Raw genomic sequence first — 24,812 nt, 5'->3', positions numbered from 1 at the left:
AATAAGACACTGAAAATAGTTAAAGCGACACTTTCATTTAAAGGTTTAATGTGAACAATATTAAATGAAACCTTTTTTGGTATTAATATATTTTATTGACAGGTTAAATTCGATACTTGAAAAGGTGTTTAGTCTTTAAAGAGATGTCGCTGATATTGTTAATTTCAATAACTGTTAATATGCTTAATGTTGTATAAGAAATTGAATAGTTTCACTGAGTTGTATTCCCGCCTAAAATCCGATATCGTAAAACGCGCAACGGTTAAGAATAAGGTCTGAATAAGTTTAAGTATTCAGATCCGAATATCAGCAGCTGTGCCAGCTGGGAAGCCCCGTTTTGGCTTTAACAACCGCAAGCGAAACAACATACTTTTTTAAGTCTTGCACTTAGACTCCATGATCACAAGTATAGGTCCCTGCTGTGGCGTATGACACCATAGTGTTATTTAGTATTGGTCGGCACAGTATCTGATCATAACGAGATAATTGGTTTGTGCTGAACATAGGGGCAATAAAACCACAGATCTATCAATAAACAAGATTATTGAGATATCTTTTATTGAACACCGCGATAAAAATGCTCAAACCACGGACTCTAGATTACCGGTACATGGATAAGAAACATGGCAACATTCTCAGAATCATCACTGCTATAAGTGTAATCACCTAACAATTCGTCTAAAAATACTTTATATATTTGAGTTGCAGACGATGTACTGTTGTATAAGTCTGAATAAACTATCTGTCTGCCTGTCTAAATCTAAGCCGTCATCGTCCCAGTGAAAAAAATCTGATTTTGAATAGTTGGACATGATGCCCTGATGTCAAAATACGAAATGACCCGCGTAACACCGACCGTGATTTTTAAGAATCTTTAATAAATTGATAATTTAAGGTAAATAACATTTCATATAATTATACATAATTCCGTCATTGATAATTAACAGCAAACGATGAATGTTTTTGACACCCATTTTATTTAAAGTATGCATGCAAAGCCGAATCAAATCGTGAGGGTCCGCTATATACGCTGTTTCATCATAAAAACACCCTTTCTGTGTTATAAACAAGAGCTGAAATCGTTAATTTATTAAGATTTATTTATAATAAGCTTTATTGATATGTTTCGTGAACAAAATATTACAATATATTCCATAAACATATAATAATCATGGCAAAGGAAATTTAATGGCCGGTTTCTAAACAAAAGCATAATCGCCAAGACCGTAGCATCAGTTCAGTGCGTTAGGAACGCGCGCTACTTTCTTCCGCCTTCATTCCTTAATTACTTTCGTTTTTAAACAATGTTTTTCTATCGTATACAGAATTCTATTCTCCTAAGCAAGAGGTACTTTTTAAAACTGAACTCCAAATATCAACGCTACAAATTGGTATTAAGTACGAAAATGTCAACCGTAAATCTAGATTCTAAAACTCCAAAACGGTATGATATTTGCAAAAGTTAAAGTTATAACTCGCCGAGCTGTCGAAATCAGAAGAACGCTACAAATTGGTATTAAGTACGAACATGTCAACCGTAAATCTAGATTCTAAAATCCAAAACGGTATGATATTTGCAACTTATTATTTAAGTTAAATTAATAAATCGCCGGGCTGTCGAAATCAGAAGAAAAACTTAATATATATTCATATATCTGTTTACTACGTAACGTAAGCTTTCTAATGATATATAATTTGTCAAAATCGGCCGAGAAATGAAACTATAATTCAACAAAAGACGTGAGTGGGTACATCAAAATGTATAACCTCGGCGCTTCGCTGTACGCTAATTGTACAAGATCGATAACCACAACACGATAAAACGCGCGTTGGTAAAACATAAAATGTGTATTTCTTTTTTTTATCTCGCTATAAATCCATTAATAACAACTGGAATATACTAAAACGTATATTTTTTGAAAGAGGAATTAATAAGCAACAAGATAACGTATAAACCAATAAAATCGGATGAATAGTTTTTGCATAAGATTGAATTTACTACAGTTAGGGACTAAGGGTCAAATACTCGATTCATCTCCTATCAATATACACTCCGTGATACAACTGGTAGTTTTAACACACACATATAGGTTTCATTTAATTAAAGAGTACAGAAAGCTAAAAAGTGATGTGGTTTGTTGTACAACAACAATTGGTTATGTGTAACCTATTCAAAAAATAATTTCGTTCAAAATAATTCAATGTAATTCTATAAACGACAAACACACTTCGTGTGTTGTGTATGTTTATTTTAAAAAATGTACATAAGTGGTTTAAAAGCACAATTTTTACACATTTAAGAGGTAATCGCTTACATTTATGTCTAATTAATGATAATTTTATGCACTAGCAAAGATTTAACGAGAAAACCTGAAGTTTAAGTTGAACTCAATTTGCTATAGGAAAACGACGGTAGCCGTTTAGACGTAAGCGGGGTAGCTTACGTCTAATTATTTGGACTAACCTGCCCCATTGCTGAATAAATCAAGAAAACAAATACTTCCACACAAATTCTTTTACTCACTAGATAAACACCGTGTCTGGTATATCTGATTCATGTTTCAATAAAAGAGACACTTCCTACTTGACATGGCACGAACACATTTTGGCATAAATGTTTTATGCAGACAGCAATCTGTTGTGGAATTTCTTGACTCCGAATAACATATGACGTCACGTATGTCGCATGTACGAATTACAACAAAAGGGTTTCGTGTGTATTCATTTAAATCCTACCGTTGAACACGAAAAAAAAGTAGCGTAATAGTTTTAAATTGGGTTAAGCATTAAGAAAACGAATTTTGTAAATATTAAACTTACTCTTGGCTCTCGGAACCTTTTTTACGAATATTTTAAAGATGGCGCAAGGTAGGAAACCCACGAAAAAAATCAGTTTTATATTTGTCTGTAACTATTTTTGTTACAGATATTGACCTATAACAACAAGCCAAATTAACAATTTCATATCATTTTGTACTTTTATTATAATGACTCAAGATTCGTAACTTAAGATATTTAGGATTTGTTTTGCCGGAATGTTCGGCTAGTGGGTGGGGTAATAACTAAGAAATGCAAGACTTTGGCTTTGTTGCCCATTTTGGCATAACGTATTAAGAATCATACAAATATTTTTATTGCACATTATAACAGTTGACTTTGTTCTATTGTACTCGAATACACGAGTTGCCTAATACGAATATGTGCTAATTGTTCATATAGGTTTTAATCATAAATTTTCTGGAAAGTCTCCAGCAAACAACAATTAATGCTATATGCCTCGTTCTCATCCTTTTTTGTCTTCTCGTTTGATTTGTGCTCAAGTTAATACATCATTTTCGCTGTCACCAAATACTGCATGTGTCTAGATTCTATTCAAGTAGATGGAGCGTTCACACTTGCTGACTATTTTGTAGTGTAAATGTGATTTAAACAAGAAATGTCCCACAAATATAAAGAAATTGATTAAATTGTGGTTAAAATGAGCATTTAATCGAGTATTATGGCATTATAAATCAACAGCACTTAAAAACAAATGAGTTTAGAAACTCTGTGTACAAGTGGCAGAAGTATTTCTAACGAAGTTCACGCTCTATTTATATCGGAGCACGGAGAGGTACCTGACAGGGTATTGTATTGTAATACTTAAAAAAACATGCACAAATGATAAGATGCATATTAACATCAAAATGATTCGTGTTTTCATTAAGAGCCGATGACTAAACACATTTCTTGTTTCATTCAAAATCGGGTCCGGTAATCAGCCCCATTCCCTATGGAAAAAAGTATATATTTTTCCCAAATGGGAACTAAAAATGCCCAATGGAAGGTTTAAAAAAAAATTATTTTTTTTTTTAGATCTCAATATTTTGTTCAACTCCCATCCAATATAAGTTCAACCTTAGTAAATATAATACTAACTAGAAATCAGGGTTCGCCAAAACCGTCGGTCAGTCGGTCCTGACCGGCAAATTTTTGTAAGGACCAACAAGTGATTTAAGATAATCGGTCCGACTGACCGACACAATCGGATGAAAAATGGTTTCAAAAAGATCACTCAGTGTATAATATGCTATTGGATTAATAGAAGGTAAATGCTTTTTGTTCAACTTCTGTCAAAATCCTTTTTTTCTTACCTTCATTTTGATGTTTTGATGTTTCAAGTTGTATTAGAATTGACTATCACATGCGAGTTCAAAATCAACGGTCTTTGTTAAAAAAAGCAACCGCCATTTTATTTGTTATCCCCACGCTTTTTGAAAAAAAGGTGGGGATATTGTGGTGATCTCCGCCGTCCGTCCGTCCGTCCGTCCGTCTGTCCGTCCGTCCTGGCCACTATCTCCTCCTACACTAAAAGCACTAGAACCTTGAAATTTACACACATGGTAGCTATGAGCATATGTGCGACCCTGCACTATTTGGAATTTTGATCTGACCCCTGGGTCAAAAGTTATAGGGGTTGGGGTGGGGCCGCGTCAGAAATTATCACTCATTTTTTTAGGTTATTTTACATTTACTTCTTTATTTCTACACCGATTCACTTCAAATTGATACTGGACCTCACCTATGACAATACGGTCAATCTCAACCATGCATGGCCCCATTCCCAACCCTGGGGCGCCCCGCCCACATAGGCCACACCCACCAAAAATTTCCATTTACTATAATTTTTTCATTTCTACACGGATTCACTTCAAATTGATACTGAACTTTTGTTATGACATTAGGGTCAATCTCAACTATGCATGGCCCAATCCCAACCCTGGGGCGCCCGCCCACATAGGCCACACCCACCAAAAAATTCCATTTACTATAATTTTTTCATTTCTACACGGATTCACTTCAAATTGATACTGAACTTCTCTTATGACATTAGGGTCAATCTCAACTATGCATGGCCCCATAACCAACCCTGGGGCCCCGCCCACATAGACCACACCCACCCAAAATTGCCTTTACTATAATTTCTTCATTTCTACACCGATTCACTTCAAATTGATATTGAACTTCTCTTATGACAATACAGTCAATCTCAACTATGCATGGCCCCATTACCAACCCTGGGGCGCCCCGCCCACATAGACCACACCCACCCAAAATTGCCTTTTACTATAATTTCTTCATTTCTACACCGATTCACTTCAAATTGATACTGAACCTCTCTTATGACAATACGGTCAATCTCAACTATGCATGGCACAATTACCAACCCTGGGGCGCCCTGCCCACATATGTCACACCCACCCAAAATTGCCTTTTACTATAACTTCTTCATTTCTACACCAATTCACTTCTAATTGATGATGAACTTCTCTTATGACAATACGGTCAATCTCAGCTATGCATGGCCCCATTACCAACCCTGGGGCACACCTAGGTCAAACATTCGGCGTGGGGATACGCGTCGGCCTCTGCCGCGCCATTTCTAGTTCCATTTAATTTCTCCACAACAAAAACCGCATGAAAACTTGTTTCAACATGCATTTGTGAGCATTTCTGTTAAATAGTTGCATTATTATCCCCACGCTTTTTGAAAAAAAGGTGGGGATATTGTGGTTATCTCCGCCGTCCGTCCGTCCGTCTGTCTGTCTGTCTGTCCGTCCGTCCTGGCCACTATCTCCTCCTACACTAAAAGTACTAGAACCTTGAAACTTACACACATGGTAGCTATGAGCATATGTGCGACCCTGCACTATTTGGAATTTTGATCTGACCCCTGGGTCAAAAGTTATAGCGGTTGGGGTGGGGCCGCGTCAGAAATTATCACTCATTTTTTTAGGTTATTTTACATTTACTTCTTTATTTCTACACCGATTCACTTCAAATTGATACTGGACCTCTCTTATGACAATACGGTCAATCTCAACCATGCATGGCCCCATTCCCAACCCTGGGGCGCCCCGCCCACATAGGCCACACCCACCAAAAATTTCCATTTACTATAATTTTTTCATTTCTACACGGATTCACTTCAAATTGATACTGAACTTTTGTTATGACATTAGGGTCAATCTCAACTATGCATGGCCCCAATCCCAACCCTGGGGCGCCCGCCCACATAGGCCACACCCACCAAAAAATTCCATTTACTATAATTTTTTCATTTCTACACGGATTCACTTCAAATTGATACTGAACTTCTCTTATGACATTAGGGTCAATCTCAACTATGCATGGCCCCATAACCAACCCTGGGGCCCCGCCCACATAGACCACACCCACCCAAAATTGCCTTTACTATAATTTCTTCATTTCTACACCAATTCACTTCAAATTGATATTGAACTTCTCTTATTACAATACAGTCAATCTCAACTATGCATGGCCCCATTACCAACCCTGGGGCGCCCCGCCCACATAGACCACACCCACCCAAAATTGCCTTTTACTATAATTTCTTCATTTCTAATTGATGATGAACTTCTCTTATGACAATATGGTCAATCTCAGCTATGCATGGCCCCATTACCAACCCTGGGGCACACCTAGGTCAAACATTCGGCGTGGGGATACGCGTTGGCCTCTGCCGCGCCATTTCTAGTTACATTGTTCTGGGAAGGATATATTTTAATTTACACACCAACAATTTCTGAAATTAAAATTAGATTTTTCACCCGATGTACTATATTTCGGATATTTTAAAATTCGGACATAGGGATACAGTCAATCTTGTGGATGCGACCACTTGTATTAAGCGACCTTTGTCTTATGCGACCATTTTGAAATCCCACGGAGCTTTTTCGCTATATAATGATATTGTATTAAGCGACTTTTGTCTTACGCGACCAGCGACCGCTGATTTGTGTGTATTTTGATGTCCGAATCTTGTATTAAGCGACCACTAGGAGGTAAAAGTGGTTAATCTATCGATCTTTCAGGGACAAATCCGTGTTAATTTTTATCTAAGCCGATAAGATGTACTGTTACACCTCTGCTTTGTTTTCACAACCATTATGATTATGCTTTGTCTCGTTGACCGGTTCTGACCGGTATTGTTGAAGACTGCGTATTAATTTATTGAGTTGAATAATAGGGGAACGTATTGCGCACAGTCTACAGCTTAAATAGTTTACTATGTGGATCGTTAAGAGACAATGCCGATTTTTTCTCGAGTATAGATAACAGGTGCAGAAACAATGCACTGTACGCGACAAACATTTCCTGAGAAGTGCGGAAAATAAACTATTAATCGGCAACATCTGTCGAAATCCGTACATTACCAATTTGTAATAATGCTAATTAGTAGATATTTGTAAGCCAATCATATTGTTATATTCTTAATGAATTTTCCAACCAGGTCTGATTGTTTGTTTTCAATTGACGTGTTATGTATCATAATCGAGTTAGATTTCCTTAAGCGTACATGCAGAAATTAAAATGTCAAAACAAAAAGTGTTAACGTTGAACGAGAAAATTCGGGTTTTGGAATTGTCAAAGAGTATAAGTGCACGTAAAATCGCAGACGAGATTGGAGTCGGAAAACCCCAAATTCAGAACATTCTTAAGCGTAAAGCCGAGGTGCTTGAAGACGTGGAAAATAATGTGTCAGGTGAAAAAAAACGCGCAATATAGAAACGGAAAGAGAAATACATGTGATAATATATCATAGCTTTTGGCTTCTGACATTTATTTCTAGTTTTAGCTGTACACTTGTAGCAATATGTCTATATGTAGACTGTTACACATTTTTAGCAAAATTCTTTGTTCTTAGGAAAAATATTTCCTTGTCTATGTTGTTTTTGCAAATAAATATGTACACACAATTGATTTATAATAAATGATAATTTATAATAAGTGAAAAATAAAACACATTATAAGTAAAATATTGTTTATGTATTGTGTTTATATTCATTTTATTATAAAAGTTAAAATCATTGTGGATAAAAGAGATAATCCTTCATATAGATTAAAATTGAGGGTAAGCATTCTTCCAGAATGGCCTTTTGTATTCAAAGACCGTTTTATTAAGAGACCACTTTTGATTACTCCCTTGAGTGGTCTCTTAATACAAGATTGACTGTATTTATGTTTTGATTTGTTGTTGATAGTTTGTAGCAATATGTTTTGTGTTATTTCAGACAACAAGAATGGATGGTGGTAAATATCATGGGCCTTTCTATCAAGAAATAGGTGTGAAAAACATTCATTTAATTGAACCTGGAAATAAACCACCTCAGCTAAGAGAAAATATTTTAACAATAGGTGTTGTTTTAGAACTTGTGAAATCGGCTAATAAACAGAAATTGAAGTCATCCAAAGTAGTGTGAAAGGGTGTGTGCAACTAAGTCAAACTTGATTGGATGTCACCCTAACTTTTCAAGAACACGGATTTGTAGAGCTGTGCAGGCTAAAAAACAGTTTGACAAAAAGAAGTCTAAAAAGAATACCTTTGGTTCATATGTGGTTTATTATTAATATTATAATTGTTTAAGTATATCGACTTTGGACATGTTTTTATGTATTTTAATGTGATCAAAACCAATAAAGATCAAAAAGGTACTCTATTTCGTTGTGTTTTGCTGTTATAGTTTAGTCTGACAGTGGGACTGACAGAAACTGATTTGGACTGACAAAAATTTCAAGTCTGTCAGTCCGAATGACTGACAGATTTTTCAAGTTTTGGCAAACCCTGAGAAATGGTGCGGCAGAGGCCGACGCGTATCCCCAGGCCGCATGTTTGACCCAGGAGGCGTGGTAATGGAGCCATGCATAGTTGAGATTGACCGTATTGTCATAAGAGATGTTCAGTCTATGTTAGCGTTACCGATCGCCGAAATCGCCATTGTCAATTACAATTCCTGGCTGGCGATTAAAAATAAGATTTTTATGAAATTGGCGATTGAAAAAAATAGACCCTGTGCTTTACAAATGCACAATCTAAATTCCTGTGCTCAGGCCGTATAAATTGCCAGAAACATCGCTAAGATTACACAGATAACACCCTTACCAGAAAGGCCCCAGGAGATAATGACGACCCCTAGGTCGATTATCCACATGGCTAATGTCTTAATTGGTCACGCGTTACACTGCGACCAGACTTTTTCGAACATTTGGGTTACTCGGCTATTTACGTGATAACTGAATCACTTAAGCGTGGCGTGTAATGACCTATGCTATTGATGTTACGATTTAACGTTATCGAATCGACCAGTACGGAATTGTCATTTAATAAGTTGGGCGGAGTTTTGGCATTATTGACATAGTCACTATAAACTTATTTCCCAAGAAACAACGATTTTGATTGGCTAAAAAAGTAGATAAGAGTAACTTCCTTTACGGTCGATATGCGACTTGAAAGACCAATTTAGAAAGTGAGTTGCAGATTCCAGAAAAAATGGATGCTTCGAAAGAAAAAGGAAAGTCGAAGCAACAGATATTAACACAATTTTTTAGGCAAGAAAGCGGACAGAATAATAAAAGCTCAGGAAATGACCAAATGTTATCGCGATCGGAGGATGTCTCAAATAGTGCAGACACAAATGCAGAATCGGAAATGTCTTATCTAACCAGTGTATATAAACAGTTTAAAACAGTTTCAAAGTTTTACAGTTAACTATATTTTGGAATTTATTTCTTCAATTTTTATGAACTGACAAGTTCAGGATAGTTTCATTATGAACATACGTTGAACATATTCCTAGTTTATACAATGTTGGTTCTTAAAAGAGATTTGTGTGGGTTTAATTATCCCCACGCTTTTTGAAAAAAAGGTGGGGATATTGTGGTGATCTCCGCCGTCCGTCCGTCCGTCTGTCTGTCCGTCCGTCTGTCCGTCCGTCTGTCCGTCCGTCCTGGCCACTATCTCCTCCTACACTAAAAGCACTAGAACCTTGAAATTTACACACATGGTAGCTATGAGCATATGTGCGACCCTGCACTATTTGGAATTTTGATCTGACCCCTGGGTCAAAAGTTATAGGGGTTGGGGTGGGGCCGCGTCAGAAATTATCACTCATTTTTTTAGGTTATTTTACATTTACTTCTTTATTTCTACACCGATTCACTTCAAATTGATACTGGACCTCACCTATGACAATACGGTCAATCTCAACCATGCATGGCCCCATTCCCAACCCTGGGGCGCCCCGCCCACATAGGCCACACCCACCAAAAATTTCCATTTACTATAATTTTTTCATTTCTACACGGATTCACTTCAAATTGATACTGAACTTTTGTTATGACATTAGGGTCAATCTCAACTATGCATGGCCCCAATCCCAACCCTGGGGCGCCCGCCCACATAGGCCACACCCACCAAAAAATTCCATTTACTATAATTTTTTCATTTCTACACGGATTCACTTCAAATTGATACTGAACTTCTCTTATGACATTAGGGTCAATCTCAACTATGCATGGCCCCATAACCAACCCTGGGGCCCTGCCCACATAGACCACACCCACCCAAAATTGCCTTTACTATAATTTCTTCATTTCTACACCGATTCACTTCAAATTGATATTGAACTTCTCTTATGACAATACAGTCAATCTCAACTATGCATGGCCCCATTACCAACCCTGGGGCGCCCCGCCCACATAGACCACACCCACCCAAAATTGCCTTTTACTATAATTTCTTCATTTCTACACCGATTCACTTCAAATTGATACTGAACCTCTCTTATGACAATACGGTCAATCTCAACTATGCATGGCCCCATTACCAACCCTGGGGCGCCCTGCCCACATATGTCACACCCACCCAAAATTGCCTTTTACTATAACTTCTTCATTTCTACACCAATTCACTTCTAATTGATGATGAACTTCTCTTATGACAATACGGTCAATCTCAGCTATGCATGGCCCCATTACCAACCCTGGGGCACACCTAGGTCAAACATTCGGCGTGGGGATACGCGTCGGCCTCTGCCGCGCCATTTCTAGTTAATCTTTTCATTGAGCCCCCCTCTTTTAAATGTAAGAGGGGATCAAGCACCCCTTTTCCTGAATGTGAAGGGGGCCAGAACCCCTATCTACGTTTTTCTAGATGCAACCCTGCATATCTCCAGTGAGCGACATCGGATGCTAGCCCAAGTCAGTTATGAAATCATACCTGTCAAGTCTCATGGTTTTGCCGTGAGTCTCACGGTTTTTGGCATGCAATGCAATGACGGTCTCACGCTGACTTAATAATTTCTCACACATTTCTTCAAAAACAAAAAAATGAAAAAAGTAATGTTTGGATTTCATAAAGTGTATAATTACTACCGAGGCGGGCGGGCTGTTTTAGTGGTTTCTAACCTAAATAATACATGCACCGAAAACTGTTTAACGGTGTTAATGTATCATTATCACTACCCCACCGTCCGGTATCTATGTTAACAAAAAATAATGGCTGCAAAATGTCATCAGCGAAGAAAAAAACTTCAAGCAAAGAAAGGGCTAATTAAAAGAAAAAGCCTTAATTTTGCTCAGGAATTAGCCCCAAAACGCACCACAGACGATCTAGGATCCAAAAATGTTCAAGGGGGGCATGCCCCCGCACCCCCCTAGATTTGGCTTATAAGTTTTTTCCTTAGCGCCAACCTAGTCAGTATCAATTTGAAGTAAATCGGTGTAGAAATGAAGAAGTTATTAATTTAGTTCGTGTAAAATAACATAAAAAATGAGTGCAAATCTCTGACCCGGCCCCACCCCAACCCCCATAACTTTTGACCCAGGGGTCAGATGAAAATTCCAAATAGTGCAGGGTCGCACATATGCTCAAAGCTACCATGTGTGTCAGTTTCAAGGTTCTAGTGCTAATAGTGTAGAAGGAGATAGTGGCCAGGACAGACGGACAGATGGCAGAAATAACCACAATATCCCCACGCTTTTCAAAAAGGGTGGGGATAAAAACACTTGTATTCTTTATTTTGAAGCATTTTTTAGCAAAACAACAACACCGATTTCCCAGTTTAATCAAAACGCCGCAAATTTTCCCAATCCATGGGGACCCGGACCCATTCCCAAAATGGTGGAAAAAAAACACTGCAAGCTTAGCAGGTATACCCTCGTATTGTGTTGACTGGGGGAGGGGGTTGACATAAGGGATTGACATGTGCGTATGCAACTCTTCGGTAATTTTTAGCCGGATTTTTTTCGAAAAAATCTCGGCTTATAGATTGATGTTGTCGGGCGGGCGGGGGGGCGGGCGGGCGGGCGGCGTGCTCGAAAATGTTAAAGTTCTTATTTCATGGTATAACTTTGGTATGCTTGGACCTAGAGTCTTCAAACTTGACATGAAGGTTGGCCAGGATTAACAGATGACCACTGGTCATTTCAAGGTCATTCATTTGAAGGTCAAGGTCACTGTGACCTTCAATATAAAAAATGTTAAAGTTGTTATAACTTTGGTATGCTTGGACCTAGAGTCTTGAAACTTGACATGAAGGTTGGCCATAACTAGTTAGTAACCACTGGTCATTTCAAGGTCATTCATTTGAAGGTCAAGGTCACTGTGACCTTGAATGTAAAAATGTTAAAGTTCTTATTTCATGGTATAACTTTGGTATGCTTGGACCTAGAGTCTTCAAACTTGACATGAAGGTTGGCCAGGATTAACAGATGACCACTGGTCATTTCAAGGTCATTCATTTGAAGGTGAAGGTCACTGTGACCTTCAATATAAAAATGTTAAAGTTGTTATAACTTTGGTATGCTTGGACCTAGAGTCTTGAAACTTGACATGAAGGTTGGCCAGAACTAGTAAGTAACCACTGGACATTTCAAGGTCATTCATTTGAAGGTCAAGGTCACTGTGACCTTGAATGTAAAAATGTTAAAGTTGTTATAACTTTGGTATGCTTGGACCTAGAGTCTTGAAACTTGACATGAAGGTTGGCCAGAACTAGTAAGTAACCACTGGACATTTCAAGGTCATTCATTTGAAGGTCAAGGTCACTGTGACCTTGAATGTAAAAATGTTAAAGTTCTTATTTCATGTTATAACTTTGGTATGCTTGTACCTAGAGTCTTCAAACTTGAAATAAAGATTGGCCAGTACTAGAAGATGACCACTGGTCATTTCAATGTCATTCATTTGAAGGTCAAGGTCACTGTGACCTTAAATGTTAAAATGTTGAAATTGTTATAACTTTGGTATGCTTGGACATAGAGTCTTCAAACTTGACATGAATAGTATTATTTCATCTAAGTTTATTTTCTTACATTTGATAATGAAATTGATGGAAACTTCAAACAATATGTTACTAATTTGCTAATAAAAAAATTGAGATCAAACTTTCCTAATTGTCAATTCAAGTTCATATTTGTGACCTTAAATGTTATTGTTGTTCATGTATATGCATGCATTCAAAACATAACACAAGGTTTGCTCATGCCTTGAAAAGTACTTACATTTCATTTTGACCTTTGAACAATATTTCAGTAATTTAAGTATTGCATTGACAAAAACACGAAAGGTACTTTCCTGTCATTTAAATAAAAAATCCGGCTTCAATGCGGTCATCTCCGACCGCGGAACTCTTGTTTTCAGAGAATTGGGCCTTTTTTATATAAATTGGGACTTTTTTAATTTGGTAAAATGGTTGTATTGGGAATGGTGCCGTTTTACGTTATCAACTTTATATAGAGGTAAACAGCTGAATAATTAAAACTAATTGGAGTGGCACTCTGGACCCAACCGGCTTTTTATTGCATAAAGTAGCACTCTTTACGGAGACTCCAGAGATGGACGAAGTGTTACGATTGAAAATTTTGATGATCCATTTGGGAAATGCACAAATGCCCCCCCCCCCCCCCCCACCTCTGCCCACCTTTCCAGCATTCTGGCGAGGTTTCAAAAGAAGTGAAAATTGTATCTCACAGCTAAAGAAAATATTTGGACATATCCATACTTTTGAGACACAAACTAATGAACATAAAATAAATGTTTTCCAACAAAAAAGGTCCTTTTTGTGTATAAAACAAACAACTACAGTTTGTATCAGCAAACATCTCTATTATATTTTACAAAATGTACAATCATACTCAAGCAATGTTAACTTTACTGGCGTAAAAAATTACTAAAAATTTGTGAAATTCTTTTCAGTTCTTTATTGTTGGATTTGTGTCACTGTCTTTTCTAATTAAGCAATGAAGGTTTTTAGTTTTGACCTTTTGCAACGAGTTATCGGTGATAACGGTAAATTTCGCAATCCATACTTTTTCCTGTAGAAGACTATATGCCATCTTGGAAAACAAATAAAATACTCATCAATACAGAAAAATATCTTGAAATTGAATGCAGTATTTTAATGGTTGGCTGAGATGGTAGCACCATATTTGATTACACCAATCAGAAAGCAGATGTAAAATTTGAAAAAAGGATTTTGATTCATACTCAGTCAAATTAGAGAAAATTGATCATTTCCTCTTCTTTTTTTTTGACAATTTGTCTCATGCATTTTGTGTGCAACTTCAGACCAGTTAGCAATAAAATTGCAATTTCGCTGGAACAGCAGAACACTGTCTCTTTCCATTAAGACATTATGGAACGTTAATGAAGCTGTCACAACTTATTCATTGGGCATTGTGTTGACCTTCTAAGAGGTTTCATTTATTTTATTTTATGCATTCTATTTTTCAGTGGAAGTGCCGAGAAATTTCAAATTGTTGGAAGAGTTGGATGCAGGAGAGAAAGGGGCTGGAGATGGCACCATCAGCTGGGGTCTGGCTAAAGATGATGATAACACCTTTTCCCAGTGGCAGTGTACCATCATAGGCCCATCACGGGTAAGCACCAGGAAGGTTTGCAATAAAGATGACTAGTCAATGAAATACTAATAGTTAACCCTTTACCTCTTAGATACGTATTTTGGCACACTTGTAGTCCCTTAGAAAGTCAAATGTTATAAAATACCTTACTTACCTGATTCGAGTTTTAAAGGCTTCATTTCGAACCCTTCGATACTGATGAGCAGCAAACAGCATAAAACATGAGCAGACTGCAAGTTACTCGCATTCTGTTCTGGTTTTATGCTGTTTGCACATAGCAATTTTCACTTTGCCTCTGAGTGGGAAAGGGTAAATAAAGAATTCTGTATTCATGTACATGTATGTTGGACTCGGAGATCTCCATGCCATATAAGGCAGATATTACTGATGTAAAAAAAAGTATTTATAAAAATGATTGTGTTACCTTTTTGCACCAATAGGGAAATATTTAAATAAAAAGTGACATAAGTATTCAGGGTCTTTTAAACAGTCCCTGACCAAGATCAATATTTTCGGTAAATTTTGTATCATGATTATTCTCCCTTTTGTACTTAAAAAGTCAGGTTATGGTTTTTATGGTAATTACAGGGGTTTTCCTAGCCATTTTGGGAAAAGGAGTCTGGTCAAATATGGATTTTTCAAATCAATAACATGGCAAATTTGGGAATTTTTTATCGACAAAAAGGACCGAATTTTGACTTTTTATTTACAAATTTCATGGCCATTTTGGGGTGAAAAATGCAATTCGTGGGAAAAGTTATAGTTAAAAGATTTTTATGAAATTTTATTAGCTCGGCTGTTTTCGGAGAAAACCCGAGCCATTGTCATAGCCAGCTCGTCGTCCGCCGTCTGCTGTAGGCGTCGAGCTTAAACCTTGACATTGGCCATAACTTTTAAATATTGAAGATAGCAACTTGATATTTGGCATGCATGTGTATCTCATGGAGCTGCGCATTTTGAGTGGTAAAATTTCAAGGTGAACATCATCCTTCAAGGTCTAGGGTAAAAAAAAACGAAGTAAAGGGAAGTAATAAGCTTTAAATGGACATAGTTATCTGACCTGACCACGTAAATATTTTTGTTAAATAAATCAAAGCGGCGCCGTAGGCGGCATTGTGTTTCAGACAAACACATTGTGGTAAAAGGTCAACGTCAAGGTCATCCTTCAAGGTCTACGGTAAAAAATACACATTTAAGGGAAGTAATAAGCTTTAAAGGGAGATAATTATTCAATATTGAACATAGCCACTTTATTTAATTTGGCATGCATGTGTATCTCATTGAGCTGCACATTTTGAGTGGTGAATCGACAGTCACGGTAGTGGCTTTTAATTATTTGCTACTAAAAATAGAGATTTGTTAGAGACAATTATTTTCAAGGGAAGTAATTCATATAATTATAAATCTCGTATTATATATTTGATTTTCCTTACCAAGAATAGAAGTTCTTTTCACAGTTACTGTACAGATTTATTATTTTGATTATTTATAACTCAAATGATTGATTTGTCAAAGTTCTTTTTTAAATGATATAATTATCATTTCTTTCATGTACATGTACTTAGTTGTTAATAGAAGTGTTCATTACATACCTTTGGACTTATGTCCATAGATACATGATGAACTCTGGCTATGATCTCTTTGATAAACCACAGGCCTTGGTTGTCAGTGATGTCTGACTTGGGTCATTTTTGACTGTCTACAGACCCCCCCCCCCCCACCCCCTGGTTGGATTGGACAAAATCCAAGGGAAATAATAAGCTTTAAAGGGAGATGATTTCTATACCTGCCAAATGATAAATAGAAATTTTATTTCAAAGTGGCGCAGTAGGGGGCATTGTGTTTCTGACGAACACATCTCTTGTTGGGTCACTAGGTCAAAGGTCAAGGTCACTGTGACCTCTAAAAAAAAAAAAATTCTGATAAGCTTTCGCAGCCAAGCGTGGCACCCATTATGCGGTGCTCTTGTTAAAATTTATTTTAATTAGAAATATTGTTTTACAATTTCATTTTGGGATACAGGACTTGTGCGTTTAAGGATTGTAAACCTTGTATTTTGTTTTCCTAAAATATTTTGATTAAATTTGGTAAACACATGTTGAATTTTAAAAGATAATCAGCACTTTTGCTGTTGACATTATTTGATGGGCAGCAAGTTGGAATGAGAAAGGAACAGAACAAAGGCGATTGTAGTGAATCATTCTCAAGGATGTGTGAGGGTCTTTAAACCTATTTAACACTTTCCATCATTGACATGCTTTATTTTTCTGTTATTGTATTAAAAAATAACATCGAACTTGTATATATTTTTCAGACAAATTTTGAGGGAAGAATATATAACCTGTCCATACACACAGGAGAAAACTATCCAAGAGAGAAGCCTACTGTTCGTTTCAACACAAGGGTGAAGATGACATGCGTAAATGATAAAGGAGAGGTAATGTGTTCTTTATTTTAGTTTTCCCTGTCAAAAAATTGACTAGTAATTCTTTTAGTATTTTACTATTGGTGCATCCAGAAACTGAACACCTTAAGTGATATCTTGTGATGAAAAATAAGTTCACGCGATACAGATTGGACAGTCTAGTTTACAGTTTCACATCTCAGTAACTACATGTAACTATACATGTACTAGTACTGCTTACATTCAATTTAAATTTAAAACATGTTTTCATGCACATTTTAACAATTCAACAGCCAAGGCCCATAACTGTTACCAGCATTTAAGTAATTTATGTCCCAAAAGGGAAATAAAATTGACGTTATTTTTATATTTTAAGAGCCAGATAGTTTGTCAAACATATTTGCCTTTTGTGATTGCTGATTTTATTGTTCTACATTGGCACAGTATTAATTAAGTTTAATTGACAAAAAGTGTAATTATCCCCACGCTTTTTGAAAAGCTTGGGGATATTGTGGTTATCTCCGGCGTCTGTCCGTCCTGGACACTATCTCCTCCTACACTATTAGCACTAGAACCTTGAAACTTACACACATGGTAGCTATGAGCATGTGTGTGACCCTGCACTATTTGGAATTTTTATCTGACCCTGGGTCAAAAGTTATGGGGGTTGGGGTGGGGCCGGATCAGAGATTTTTACTCATTTTTTTAGGTAATTTTACTATAATTTCTTCATTTCTACACCGATTGTCTTCAAATTGATACTGAACCTCTCTTATAACAATACGGTCAATCTCAACTATGCATGGCCCCATTACCAACCCTGGGGCGCCCCGCCCACATAGGCCACGCCCACCCGAAATTGCCTTTTACTATAATTTCTTCATTTCTACACCGATTCACTTCAAATTGATACTGAACCTCTCTGATGACAATACGGTTAATCTCAACTATGCATGGCCCCATAACCAACCCTGGGGCGCCCCGCCCACATAGGCCACGCCCACCCAAAATTTCCTTTTACTATAATTTCTTCATTTTTACACCCATTCACTTCAAATTGATACTGGACCTCTTTTATGACAATACATTCAATCTCAACTATGCATGGCCCCATTACCAACCCTGGAGCACCCCGCCCACATAGGCCACACCCACCCAAAATTGCCTTTTACTATAATTTCTTCATTTCTACACCGATTTACTTCAAATTGATACTGAACCTCTCTTATGACAATACGGTCAATCTAACCTATGCATGGCCCCATTACCAACCCTGGGGCGCCCCTGGGTCAAACATGCGGCGGGGGGATACGCGTCGGCCTCTGCCGCGCCATTTCTAGTTAAAAGGATAGTTTTTGTAATTATGTCTACTTAATGTTTCTATTTTCTGAATGTAGGTTAGCAGTAAACATTTGGATGAACTGAGGAACTGGCAGACAAACTCTTCAATAAAGAACGTTCTTATGGGTATACGTAGAGCTATGTCCCTTAAAGAAAACAAACTGTCACAGCCGCCAGATGGCGTTTTCTCGTAGATGTGAACACATTTTAGCTGTCGGGCATACAAGCTGTGTAGCCGAAGTGGAGGGCTAGGAATGGGTCATGTCACTTTCTATGTCATGCAAAAGTCACTTATTACGGTTCGAAGACTTTACCTGTAGTACTGTATTTTAATTTATATGCATATCTTGTGCGTTTTTCTTTTCTCAATTGTGAATTTGGTTTAGATTTATGTGTATAGTTATACCAAACTATGTTCTTGCTAACTTGAGTAGCCATTATCAATTGGACAAATAGTTATACATCTGCTTTTAGGCCTATAGACATCAGTTTGGACAAACAAAAACACACACACTAACAGTGCATGCCTGTAATAATGTTTGCATTGTAATGTTATACATGAATCTGCTGATTGTGTCCATTTGTTTATAACCAATTATTCATTTTATGATTCTATAAAAATATTACTGTTGTAATCAAAGCAATATAACAATACAAGGCTTCAATTCCATGTGCATTTCTAGCCTTTATTTAATACTTCTCTCTCTCTTTCTTCTCTGAATATTCCACTTTTTTAGCACCAGTTCGCTAATGAATTGTTATCCCGTTCCCAAGCAGAAGCAAAGTGAAAATGGCTACACGTATATGCAAACAGCATTAAACCAGTACAGCCTGTAAAAAACTTGCAGTCTGTTCAGGTTTTATGCTGTTTGCTGCTAATGCAAGTATCTTATGCTTGGAAATGAATCCTTAAAAACTAGAAAGAAAGGTCTTTAATTACATTTAACTTTCTAATGGACTACAAATGGGTCAAAATATGTATCTTAGTGGTAAAGGGTTAATTGAACAAGTCTGGAAAAAGATCTTGGCTATTAGTGGATAAGTATAACCTGTAGTATATTTTGTAATGATTTTTTCCTTCTATAACACATTTTCTGTGATATTTTAAGTGCTGGTCAGATAAGAGAATGTACATGTACAAGGAAAACTGCTTGAAAAAAGTGATTTGAAAGAAGCACACTCAGTTTGTCATGTCTGTCTTGTTAGTTTTGAAGTCAAGTTTCTGTATTTAATGTCCAAAAAACTCCATGTTAATACATCACTAACATAAAGATAGTAAACACAACAAGGTTAAGGCTCAAGAAATTCTATTTGTAAATATTTCTGTCCAAAATTTTAGGATGTGTTGTTAAATGGTCATTTTGCTCTGATACACATGATAACAACTAGATACGACACATTATATTCTGCTATTATTTGAATAAAAGTGCATAATCTTCAATGTTGTTCTTTGTCAAAGGTCTCTGTACGTCGTTATGTTGTCTATTTGTATCAGAAATAAGATCAAAACTTTCATTTCATTGTGGCCAGGTCAGGTTACTCTCATCTGTCTGAATTGCGCAACAGTTATATTTAAATAGTTACAATAATGAAAGTGTATATGATTAACAATATAATTTGTTTAATATTACAGTAAAAAGTATTTATGTAATTTAAACCTAGTTAAAAAATATTGAAATACTACAGTGAAAGGTATTTATGTCTTTTAAACCCAGAAAAAAAGAAAAATTACAGTAAAGGTATTTTTATGCCCCCGGATCGAAAGATCGAGGGTAAATTGTTTTTGGCCCGTCTGCTTTCTTTCTGTCTTTCTGTCTGTCATTCTGTCCCAAAACTTTAACCTTACAGTAAAGTTTTGCAATAACATAAAAAATATTGAACTTAGCAACTTGATATTTGGCATGCATGTGTATCTCATGGAGCTGCACATTTTGAGTGGTGAAAGGTCAAGGTCATCCTTCAAGGTCAAAGGTCCACACACCAAAAAGAGCAGCACAAACACATCTCTTGTTTAATAAGGTTATATGTAATGTAATTGCAGTTAAAATATAGCAGTAAATCTTAAATGTTTTGAAATGTCAGCTGTAAGTTAAACCCAGTTTAAACATATTAAAATATTTCCAAAATAATTCTTGTTCAAATCGTTTTCATACAATTCAAATGTAACATAAAAGCCAGTACTTAAAATCTGACATGTGCAGGTTAATTTATTATCCTCCGCCATAGGCGGAGGGATATTGTTTTGGTGTTGTCCGTCTGTCTTTCCGTCCGTCCTGCACTTTTGTGTCTTGGAAGTGCTTTGGCGGATTTCATTGAAACTTGGTATGAGTATATATATGGATAAGAGGATGGTGCATGCCAAATGGCATTGTACACCATCTGTTAAGAAGGGAGTTATGGCCCTTTGTATCTTGGAATTAATGCTTTTTTGAGTGTCAAATATAACACTTTTGTGTCCAGAAGCATATTCGCGGGGGATATAAATTCAACGAATGTGCTTGTTGGTTCTATATTCACAAGGGAATCCGGGTCTGTGACTTCAGGCCAGTGTCTTTCCTCACACTGTCTGCATATGAAATGCAACCCATCATTCCGTTGGGCCCGACGATAGGCCTCATTCGAAATTCCTTAAAAACAAACAACAATATTGAATTCGTTATTTAAAAACATAAATTATTTATATATCATTCACGTTCCATAAATACATCAGTTCTCTTTGTATATACATATGGGGCCTGCTTTCTGCGGACGATATATACAAATTTCATGAACTTACAATGACATCGGCAAATTTCACTGACAACACGGCTTTAATTGCTTAAAATATAGTCCGTAATACAATTTTTGCGATACAGATAACTCTATTGATGTTCTGTTATAATTAATAAATAATAATCTTATTCCTTAATGTATTTATTATAATTGAACGTTTTCTTTGAGACTAATTTCTACACAATTTAAATTATACCGCTCTGTTTCATTTACATAATTTAGGTTTATTTTCTTAATCATACGCTAATAATCATATTAAAGATAATTTCTAAAAAAAATAATAATAACAGTTCTGTTTTATAAACATAATTTTTGCATGCATCAATATAAAGTACTCTTTAGGATAATAGTTTCAACTTAATAATCATATTCTACATACCTAATTTCTATATGATTTAGTAATTGTTCTCAATGTTAACTATATTAGGTTAATACGAAACTCAATCAATCAATTAACACAGACCGTTATCTCTATAATCTCTTCATTAATCGACACCGATCAATAAAGGCCAGTTGCTACTTCACTACGCACAATCCACGCGAGAATTATTGGAAGTTGATCAGTTTAGTAAATTGAATATTGATGATGTTTTTATTGAGATTTAATGATGTTTATATGAATTTTAAATTTATTTGCCTATGATGGGATCGACAATAATACAAGAAATTAGATAATCCGACAGACGGTGGTTATATATTGCTGAATGAAAGAACCATAAACAACGCAAGAAGTTACACTCAAAATCTCATAATCTTAATGACTATATTACACATATTAATGTACAAATAATTTATAAATTTAATATATACAGCTTATATATAAAATAATAAATGATGCACTTTATATTGTGTACATATTTGTAATATTTAAATTTCCATTTTAACTTATTTAATAATTTTAATTAATCATAATTAATAGTTTTACTTAATTTCAATTAACAAAATTTTATAATTACTATTGCATATTTTTTTAAATAACTATTGCATATTGTTTAAAATGACTAGTGCATATTGTTTAAAATAACTATTGCATATTGTTTAGAATAACTATTGTATATTGTTAGAAATACTTAAGGAATTGCGCAGTCCGTATCACGCATTAAGCCCAGTTTTCACAAAACCACATCAGTATACTTTTTGTGCTAGGTGAGCTGCAAACTCTAACATATGGAAAAATACATTGATGTACTATAATAAAACAGTTTAGTAAGCTAAGAGAGCGAGTAGCAAATTCCAATCTAAATTGTTTACCAAATCAAGAACGCAAACGTAAGCTTCTTTAATTAATTACATCTATTATGGATCAAAGGATATTAGCGCTTAACGCTAATACGCATACGTCGAAGAATGGTAGCATTTAAATGCTAATTGAAAATGAAATACGATAGAGACAACATTCACTAAGACCGTAATGGACAGAATGATTAATTATTCAGAACTAAATAATTTATCGTACGTAAATGAAGATCCCGTTACCAGTTACATTAGATGGAAATAATGAAATCCTCAAGGAACATTAAAATATATAGAAAAAGTATGTACGATATGTTTTTATTATATGCAATTGACAAATTAAATTAAACTAATCAGTTCCACATAGCCGATGCTGCCACCGTTCACAAACGTCGCATGTAATCGCATGTTGTCTTGGTCGTACCTCCAAATTGCACGAAATGCACAACACATTATCCATTTTTGAAATAATAGAACCAGACATTTGAGCTCCATTTCATATACTGTGATAATTCACAGTTAGGTTATTCCGAACATATCAAACAAAAAAGTGTTACCGAAATATAAAAGACGGCGCTTTTTAACTTGTAAGCGTATTTGTAACAAAGGCCAGTAATATTCCTTAATTGCTTATTATATTAATTAATGATGAAATCTAAGGTACAAACTTGCTTACATGTGTGAAAAATCAAAACGGCGCTCTTTAACTCGTAAGCGTGTTTGTAACAAAGGCCAGTTATTTTCACTAATTGCTTACTATATTAATTAATGAAAACTTAAGGTTCAAACTTGCTTATATGTGTGAACAATCAACTGTTTATACCCCGATATGCACATGATAATATAGGGCGAACGAACCCAGGGCGAACGGACCCAGGGCGAACGTGTAACGAGGGCAAACGGACCTGATACCTTCACAAGGTGACCATTTTGAGTCCATCTTTATGTCAGATTGTGTGAACTGATTTGGACTACAAGTCTGCGAAGATTGAAGATAATATTCAATATTTTTCGAACAGATTCTTTTGTCTGCTTGTCTTCGCTATTTTGCACTTAGCTTGACTAGTGGAGTCTTCTTGATGAGGTGCAGCTGCAATAATATCAGTTTCTGTCGTAAAAATGTTGTTCCAAGTATTAAACTTAAAAGCATTATCGCCACATCATAATGTAAAACAAGCCAAACCAGTTGATCTTATTGCCAAATTATGTGTACAGATGCACACTACAAGTTTGAAGAAAATCGGTTCGAATATCAGTCTGCCACACTGAAAGAGGCAGTTTACCTCAATGTGGACAAGGCAGACTTGCATCATCTGTCAGTGTTTAATGTAGATAATAGATTGTACAAAGAATGTGACTACTACAGCATTGGCAAGGTTTCACTATAGCCATGTAACTAAAACTCCCCCCCCCCCCCAAGGTGGCCATCTTTTCACCGGACTGAAACCATTTTTTAACACAACCGAGATGCCACAAGAACCAAAAAAGTGACCAAATCTTCACAAGGTTTCAATTAAGCCATAGAGCCATAAGCAAAACTTGCTGCCTTTTTTCTTTGACTGACAGGACCATTTTCAAACTCAAATGAAATATCAGTATAACAGATGTTATGACAAACATTCATGACAATTGTAAACAAGGGCTGTTTGTAAAACATGCATGCCCCCCATATGGGCTGTCCGTTGTAGTGGCAGCCATTGTGTGAATACGTTTTTTGTCACTGTGACCTTGACCTTTGACCTAGTGACCTGAAAATCAATAGGGGTCATCTGCGAGTCACGATCAATGTACCTATGAAGTGTCATGATCCTAGGCAAAAGCGTTCTTGAGTATTCATCCGAAAATCATTTTACTATTTCGGGTCACCATGACCTTGACCTTGTGACCTCAAAATCAATAGGGGTCATCTGCGAGTCATGATCAATCTACCTATGAAGTTTCATGATCCTAGGCATATGCGTTCTTGAGTTATCATCCGAAAACCATTTTACTATTTCGGGTCACCGTGACCTTGACCTTTGACCTAGTGACCTCAAAATCAATAGGGGTCATCTGCGAGTCATGATCAATCTACCCATGAAGTTTCATGATACTAGGCGTATGCGTTCTTGAGTTATCAGGAAACCATTTTACTATTTTGGGTCACCGTGACCTTGACCTTTGACCTAGTGACCTCAAAATCAATAGGGGTCATCTGCGAGTCATGATCAATCTACCCATGAAGTTTCATGATCCTAGGCGTATGCGTTCTTGAGTTATCATCGGGAAACCATTTTACTATTTCTGGTCACCGTGACCTTGACCTTTGACCTAGTGACCTCAAAATCAATAGGGGTCATCTGCAAGTAATGATCAATGT

At 36.3% G+C, this 24,812-nt stretch overlaps 2 protein-coding genes across 6 annotated transcripts in view; one reads left to right on the top strand and one right to left on the bottom strand.

Annotated features, from left to right (window-relative positions):
- LOC127845146 (uncharacterized) overlaps positions 1–2,676 on the bottom strand; it is a 226,638-nt gene extending 223,962 nt beyond the window's left edge. For all 5 annotated transcript variants that reach the window (XR_008033077.1, XM_052375869.1, XM_052375871.1 and 2 more), the window contains exon 1: positions 2,525–2,676. The gene's annotated coding sequence lies outside the window, so the exon portion shown is untranslated. The remainder of the gene's footprint in view (positions 1–2,524) is intronic.
- A 41-nt stretch (positions 2,677–2,717) lies between these two features.
- Positions 2,718–19,889, top strand: LOC127845170 (ubiquitin-conjugating enzyme E2 variant 1-like). The gene is made up of 4 exons (XM_052375931.1): positions 2,718–2,868; positions 14,576–14,721; positions 17,018–17,140; positions 18,505–19,889. Exons 1-4 carry the CDS (start codon positions 2,859–2,861, stop codon positions 18,640–18,642), a joined length of 417 nt encoding a protein of 138 aa, XP_052231891.1. The 5' UTR covers positions 2,718–2,858; the 3' UTR covers positions 18,643–19,889.
- Positions 19,890–24,812: the final 4,923 nt, after the last annotated feature.

Source organism: Dreissena polymorpha, chromosome 9 (assembly GCF_020536995.1).
Source record: "Dreissena polymorpha isolate Duluth1 chromosome 9, UMN_Dpol_1.0, whole genome shotgun sequence".
In the NCBI taxonomy this organism is placed as follows: domain Eukaryota; kingdom Metazoa; phylum Mollusca; class Bivalvia; order Myida; family Dreissenidae; genus Dreissena; species Dreissena polymorpha.
This window is presented reverse-complemented; position numbering and strand designations above follow the sequence as displayed.